The sequence below is a fragment of the Electrona antarctica genome (genome assembly GCF_951216825.1).
Source record: "Electrona antarctica genome assembly, chromosome: 18".
Lineage (NCBI taxonomy): Eukaryota > Metazoa > Chordata > Actinopteri > Myctophiformes > Myctophidae > Electrona > Electrona antarctica.
Window position 1 is genome coordinate 28,979,311 of NC_136799.1, and position 8,066 is coordinate 28,987,376.

The 8,066-nt window shown below is 44.3% G+C and overlaps 1 protein-coding gene across 1 annotated transcript; it reads left to right on the plus strand.

Moving 5' to 3' along the window:
* The first annotated feature begins 5,672 nt into the window (after nucleotides 1–5,672).
* id3 (inhibitor of DNA binding 3) lies at nucleotides 5,673–7,629 on the plus strand. The gene is made up of 3 exons (XM_079527749.1): nucleotides 5,673–6,088; nucleotides 6,345–6,418; nucleotides 6,867–7,629. The coding sequence occupies exons 1-2, from the start codon at nucleotides 5,792–5,794 to the stop codon at nucleotides 6,396–6,398; spliced, it is 351 nt and encodes a 116-aa protein (XP_079383875.1). The 5' UTR covers nucleotides 5,673–5,791; the 3' UTR covers nucleotides 6,399–6,418; nucleotides 6,867–7,629.
* The last annotated feature ends 437 nt before the right edge of the window (nucleotides 7,630–8,066 follow it).

The following is an 8,066-nucleotide window of genomic DNA, read 5'->3' on the forward strand; positions in this document are numbered from 1 at the left end:
GTGTGCCTGTCTTATGTGTCTGTGTGTGCCTGTCCGCAGCTAATCTTGGGTGCAAACTGTTCAAATCCAGCACAGGGGATCTACAAAACTAGCCAATTACAACACTCCTATCCCTACGGCTGCAGTCTGTAGACATGCACTCAATTAAATGTCTACTCTACAACAGGGGTTCTCAACCCGTGGGTCGCGACCCCTCGGGGGGTCGCCAAATTTACCAATTATGGGCTCAGGTGGTCCTTGCTTTAAAAGCTACAAATTCACAAGCTCAAATGAACGGAACGTGTATTTAACATGCATAATGAATTAATATAATTTTCATACATGGTCATAATTTGGTCATTACTGCACAGGGTGCAGCTATAAGACCATGTGGCTGGCGGCCAGTATAGTGCATGTGGAGGAGACAGTTAGGTCCTTGCCAGTACACTATATGGAGGTGTCTCGCTGGAGAGACTGCTGGCTGCCAGATTGCCTCTGGGCCGTCCATAGACACTCCGGCTGGTGTTTATTTGCAGTTTTAAAAACAGTGGAATGACTTTAGAAGAAGGATCAGGCCCCACAATGCTTCCATTAATGGTAATCCAATCGTAGACCACAGCAGCAAGGTCAATGGAGGTACCAGATGGAGTTGGATGCCGTCCAGTTTTACCATGGCCAAAGCAGCGTCTGTCTGCCTATCTTTCTGCACTTCTAACCCATATGTCTGTTTCTCTGTCTAGCTGTTTGTCTGTCAGTCTTCGCTTACTGTAAAATATACTGATGTCTTGTAAAATTTGTACTTATCAAAGTCAGCACTTCAATGTCAGTTTCAAAGTATGGATTCCGACTGTGCGTGCGTGCATACAAGAAAGTAAAATATAAGGCTGTCGTTTTCTGACATTTTATAACTAACCTAGGTGAACAGTCAAATCATCCTGATGCAAATGACCTGGAATCAACTGTGCAGCCATATCTAATGTTTACATGAAGCCAAGATATTTTACCCTTGCCGCGCTGCTGCAGAATATACGCACCATTCCAGTCACAGATGATAAAAGCTCATAAAACAACTGTGTGTCCTATGGCCCAGCAGCTGCTCTGCTCAGACAGTCACGATGAGCAGAACATTTTGGCTTGTTTTGCACCCCTGACTAATAGGAGACCCTGGACTGGCCAGCCTTCTGGTGGCCTTCTGTGGCTTGTTTCCCAGAATGCCTTGCAGTCTTTTTCGTCGTCTTTTTTTTTCTTTTCTTTTTTGCTGCTGCTGCTGTTTGTTCCTGTATGGACAGACTGGTAAAATGTTCACACCGGACAGGGACATCTGATGATGTGATACAGGGACAGTGACAAGTCATGAAAATCCACAGCATTATATGAAAATAATATACCAGTTAGCAGCCCTTATCATTTATACTGTTATAATCACCTCTCTGACCGATAGCACACTACTGTGCTCCACTGGGATGCTTTACTATACTGGTGTCAAGTTATGTCTCCACAACATACAAGCTGAACACACACACACATGCACACACGCGCACACACACACACACACACACACACACACACACACACACACACACACACACACACACACACACACACACACACACACACACACACACACACACACACACACACACTTTATTAGGGTGCAAGTAAAAAGCGACAACGTTTCGATGTTTACATGTTACATCTTCGTCAGGTCATAACATAAAAAGCTTGTTTCCATTGTGGTCCTAATTCATCAATACACAATACAACAAGACATCAACAAAGGCTGTATCTCTATATCTGTATATACTACTAGTAGTAGCGTATATACTGTATACAGTAAACAGTTGGGGGTGGGGGACTGGGGTGGGTCTTTTCAGGTGTTGAGCTTAGACTTATAGCCAGGAGCCCTCGTACAAGGTTTCCTCGACTATGCATACCTGGACGGTACCACAACACCTCAAAGGCCCTTAAAACAAGGCTCCAGACTTCCCAAAACAAACTGGTCAGGCTACTACTTGGCCTCACTCCCCGAACCCACCTCACCCCTGCCCACTTTGACAGGCTGGAATGGCTTAGGGTTGACGACAGAGTACAGCATTTTGCAATGGGTCTGGTCCACAAGATTCGCTACACAGACAAGTCATGAAAATCCACAGCATTATATGAAAATAATATACCAGTTAGCAGCCCTTATCATTTATACTGTTATAATCACCTATCTGACCTATAGCACACTACTGTGCTCCACTGGGATGCTTTACTATACTGGTGTCAAGTTATGTCTCCACAACATACAAGCTGAACACACACACACATGCACACACACACACACACACACACACACACACACACACACACACACACACACACACACACACACACACACACACACACACACACACACACACACACACACACACACACACACACACACAGAGAGAGAGAGAAAGAGTGCATGAATTAATGCATAAACCATCTTTAATCTATGAAATGAATCAGTTCAGGACATTTTGGGACAGAAGCTTGGAATCTGTTGGCATTCAGAGCTCAAGGAGAAACTGAAGAGTCTTTGATGAGCCACACAGAATAAAAAGGGGGGGGGGGGGGACTGCTGGATGACATGCACCAGGGACACAAAGAATTAAGTTTCACTCTGTTTCTTGTCACTTAATTACCCCCGAGATAGCCAAGATAGGCCGGCACTTAGGGAAGAAAGAGATACCCTTCTGTATACAACACTGTCCACAACACATGACACAATGTTGTTTTTTTTACCCTGCTGTGTGTGTGTGTGTGTGTGTATGTGTGTGTGTGTGTGTGTGTGTGTGTGTGTGTGTGTGTGTGTGTGTGTGTGTGTGTGTGTGTGTGTGTGTGTGTGTGTGTGTGTGTGTGTGTGTGTGTGTGTGTGTGTGTGTGTTTCTCCCTCTCTTTCTCCCTCTCTCTCACACACACACACACACGCACACACGATGACCCTCATCCCTCTGCACTCCGCTCTGTTGTTACCAAGGGGAAATAGAGACGCTTTGTTGACGTCGAGGTTAAGAGAAAGCGCCTTGAAAGGTTTTCTTCTTTGGGGAGAGGCAAGGAGGAGGCGTTAAGGGTTAAGGGTGGAGAGAGGAGGCTGCTTGAGGGACAGAGAGAGAGAGAGAAAGAGAAGGAGAAGAGGAGGGAGAGCGCTGCTAATTATGCATGGCGATTGTTGATAGCTTGATTGTGTGCGTCCAGCTGCACGGGGAACCGGGGGAGAGGGAGAGGGCGGGGACAGGGAGCGAGGCAGACTAACTGACGCCAGGCTCCAAATTCTCCCATCCATTGAAAGAGAGACCCGATTGTGTTCGGGGCCTTTCCGACGGCGCGGCGCGAGAGCACCTGATCCCTGCCCAGACACACTGCTGTGTGTGTGTGTGTGTGTGTGTGTGTGTGTGTGTGTGTGTGTGTGTGTGTGTGTGTGTGTGTGTGTGTGTGTGTGTGTGTGAGTGTGTGTGCGAGAGAGAGAGAGAGAGAGAGAGAGAGAGAGAGAGAGAGAGATACACACACATGGATTGAGAGCTATGGAATCCGCAGACAGCCAATAAAAACGGTGCCACAGGGACCGGACCATGCAGGCTACTGTGCTGGCATGTCATTTATTATTTATGTGAATAGAAATGGTCAGTTTTGCTTAAAATGGCTGATTTAACTCAAAACCACTACGCTTTGGCATCACTGTCATCGAATTTAAATAGACTATGTGGTATAGATAAAATAAAAATAAAACTTGCACCCAGGTAGGTCTACACCCAAATCATACTCTTAAAATCAGAAAACCCTTATACGTTTGCACAGTCAGCAAATACAAATAATTATTTTCCCACCAGGCTTGGGGGGGTTTGGGACAATATTTGTCCTCCCTCTGACATATTTAAGCGAGATATTTAAGGTCAAAGTCTTGTTTGGATAGTCAGCTCTGCTCACAAAATGTATTTCTAAAATAGCAATAGGCCGAACTCCGGTCTCACGGTTCAATATTGTGGTTTACTCTTGAGTGAGGTCGCTGAGTGACTAGTAAGGGTCAATGAGTGAGGGGGGGGGGACGTTGTTGCCAAGAGGAAGGCAATGCGTAGCGACCCCGGGGCTGACATGAACATCTGTTTAATGACTGCATCATGTGCTCGATATATCTGCAAGCGAGCGTATTTTTGTGCAAATCTGCCCGACATGGAGATAAAAATATAGCTTGTGTACCAGTCATCTTGAAACGTCGTTCTACGTAAATGGGCTATATTTTACAAAGTCAGTCATCTCCCCTTAACGACTTGAACCCCAGCATCCCTATTCTGACCGGCAACAAAAATAGCAGATCTACAAGCAAAGCTCTGGAACTGTTTTATTCTAATGACTGACACTGTCTAAAACCTAAAAATAATAAAACAAAGTGGAAATACAAGCGAAGCGATTTAGTCAAACGTCAAAGCCTGTTTTACTAGGAAGAGGGTTTAAGTGGTTAACCTTAGGTTTTTAGCAACAATTTCTTATACCATCTACATCTAGCCTAATAAATATATGACTCACAAATGTAGAGGTGCATTAAGTTTGCAAACTTCTCTGGGTTCTTTTAACAGGAACAATCACTAAAGTTGCGGCAGGACCAGAGACTGACTGACAGTTCCAGTAGCCAATCCAGTTGTTGAGCGCCTGTCTGCTTATCCCCCCCCCTCTCTGTCTCTCTCTCTCTTTCTCTCTCTCTTTCTCCCTCTCTCTCTCTCTCTCTCTCTCTCTGTTTCTCTCTGTGTCGGTCTCGCTCTCTCGTCCTCTCTCTGGCTGTGGACAGGGAAGGGAGGCTGTCTGCCAGAAAGGGGAGTGCGCGCTGGAGCGAGCGTTGGGGTGAATGGATGACGTAGGGAGGCTGGCGCCAGCATGTCTGGGACTGGCGCGTTAGATCAACACAGCTGGGCCGGGATAGGACACACAGCTGGCGAGAGCCTGCATTCCTCCACAGAACAGGATTGTGAGAAAAGGGAAAATAGGACCCAAATAGGAACAGAGAGGGGACGTGCTTTGATGTAAACTTAAAGCACAGTGGGTTAAAAAAATCTATACAATTGTTAACATTTTGCTTTTACATTCACTCAAAAGTAGATTTATTTGATCATCATCTATAGTGGTTTGACGGTTTATAATCTCTATCATAAGAAAAATAGGTTTGGGGTGGATATACTTAATTGTTTTCAATTAATTCGCCAAAGCCAACTATAATTTATAATATAGCAGCCCAATATAATTAATTTTGAAGTAACCCAATAGGGAGTAAATAAAGTAAGAGAGAAACTGTGACAATCTTCCTTTATGCTTTAAAGTTGCCCTGTCCATGTTGTTCTGTATTGGGTGACAATGACTAATAATAAGTGGATTTATTTTAAACTATATTCAACAACTCAGTTCACATGTTCAGGCAGAGGGTCTATATCAAATGAATACAATAATTGTACCTGAAAGAGGTGACTAATTGCTTGACAATCTCCTTTGGCACCCGCGCCTAATTTCCTCATTCTTTCGTCTGCCCCCCATTAGGCATGTCAGCCAATTAGAAACGATATGCTCCTCAAACCCGTCAGGAACTCTACGCACCGACCAATCAGAAGAGTGGGGGCTTATTTGTATGCGATAAAGGCGGTGTCAACCCCGCGCGTGTGTATAAATCCATGCTTACCGCACTGGGACAGATCACATCACACAGTAAGTGCTTATTTCTCTGGATATCTTCAACCCTCTCTGCTGTCGGCTGCTCTCAACGCCAGGCACTCTTGTTCTTCCAACCATTTTTCCTCAAACAATGAAAGCAATCAGTCCCGTTCGTTCAGTGAGGAGCTGTTACAAAGCCGTGTGCTGCATCTCGGACCAGAGTCTTACCATCACCCGGAATAAACCGTCTATGGACGAGCCCGCGGGCGCACTGTGCGACATGAACGACTGCTACTCCAAGCTGAAGGAGCTGGTACCCAGCATCCCTCAGAACCAGTCGGTCAGCCAAGTGGAGATTCTGCAGCACGTTATCGATTACATCTTCGACCTGCAGATCGCACTTGAGGACGAGACTACAGCCACGCCAGAGGTGGTCTTGTCAATAAAGGTGAGACGAGGTTTTAATATGAATTGTTAAATTGTGCTTTTGCCTTACAAAACCAAAGTGTATATGAATATGAGCTACTGAAGTCTTGCAATGAGCTGCTCATACTTTGAGTCTATAGATTGTGATGATGACACAAGATGCTAAGGCATAATGTTATTCCTCTTTGCAGAGGTTGCTTCTTGAGTGATAAGTCCTACTGAAATTAATCAAAGTGGTGTCAAGATCTTAAACTTTGTCCTTTTTGTTTTTCAACCAGACTGCAGACCTTGCTCGCAATTTCTCCAAAGAAGAGGGCCGGTTGTGCCATTAGAATAATGACCAACATATATGGTATGTATCAGTCTATGTCTATTCCTGCTCATACTTCTTTAAGCATGCCACTGTTCACTGATGTACTTATCATGTGTTGCACAGAGATCACAAGACTGTTGTGTAAAATGTGGCTTTGGGCTACACTTTTCCTTCAGCAAAAATGACTGCAGTGAAATGACAGACTCCCATTTTGGCTTTCCAATTTAAAAAATAAAACCCAGCAGCCTGTAAAATACCAACTGGAATAGTCTGGGCATTGATATGCAGAGGGAGCTTTGGGTCCCCCATGCCCCCACACTCACCATGGTTGCCAATTAGGCAGGCCAGTGAATGTGTGGCGGATTCATTGCTATCTGCCTGAGGTTAATGAAAGTTCCATGCTAGGCGCCAGTCTGTCTGCTCCCCTCTGCAGGGAGGGAGGGAGAGAGAGATCTGACTTCACTTTTCTTCCTTTCTCTCCATGCAGGTGCAGGGAAACACATGTCTCCACTTCACTCCGGGCAAGAGGACAAGAGGGGCAGAAAGGGTGGGATAGGTATTTGGAGAGGGGGGGGGGGGGTGTAAAGAAAGAAGCAAAGAAAAAAAAGTGGACTGTTCCCTAGAAGATTGAGGATCAACAGTAGTGTACTCCCTTAAGCAGACTCATTGCTTGGTGACCACACGGACAACTTGACACACCAAAGCTGAATACGTGATTGGAAATTGGAAGGACTTTATGTAACTCTCCATTGTACTCCCTCTCTTCCCCAATATGTTTCCCCCCTATAGAAATGTACCAATACATTGTTGGTAATTTCTTACCTCCTTTTTTTATGTTACATTCCAAGGCAAGCAGCCTTTTTTCTGGATTCAACTCCAGTATTTAGAGCCTACTCCTATCCCTTCTTTGCCCACTCTTAAACCCTATATCACTTAATTACCCTCTCATTACTTTCCCACAATCTGTTTTCTAATGGCTTGGATAGTGTTCTGACTTGTTGAGAATGAGTAGATATCTACTGTGGGAATGTAAGATGTGTCAGTTAACTTGGATTAGAATGTGTTATCCTTTCGTTATGGGGGGGCACCTTGCGTATGAACTTTACTCTATACTAGAGTTAATTGTAACTGTTTGTAGGGATTGTGTTATTTCTACGGACAATGTACTGTGGGTTTCATAAACTCTTTATTAATGTGTGCTTTGTATGAATGTTATTGTGTACTGAAATAAAAAAAGATGTTCTAAAGCAGTTTGCGTTGTTACATTATATGTAGAAGTATTTTCCTTGTTCAAACAACTTGATGCAATCTAATTTTAACACAGCAGTGCTCTTTAATGGTTAGAGGAAGTATTGACATGCTTTTCAGGGTTTGGTTGAGTGAATTGCTGATACATACGACAGGATGTATTCAGAAGAATCTTGAGGTTGAGTGATAGGAAATCAAACTGAGGGAGTTTCCTGCGAGTGTCTCTGTTTTTCCATTGACTGGGTGAGCACCCGTTCCAGTGTGAGGCAATCACTCCAGATGGTTAAGAACACAGGCAGGCAACAAGTTGTCACATAGCAGCAGCACATGCTCAAAACAAACATTTGGCAATCTAGGGAATAAGTTCCTCATTGTTAAAATATGATGATCAAAGGTCAGTACATTGGATAAAGAACATACATTGAACACTGTATCTATA

Coding starts and splice junctions, on each gene's coding strand:
- id3 (XM_079527749.1), top strand. CDS start 5,792: ATGAAAGCAATCAGTCCCGTTCGTTCAGTGAGGAGCTGTTACAAAGCC. Junction 6,089..6,344: donor AGGTGGTCTTGTCAATAAAG/GTGAGACGAGGT, acceptor TTTTTCAACCAG/ACTGCAGACCTTGCTCGCAA.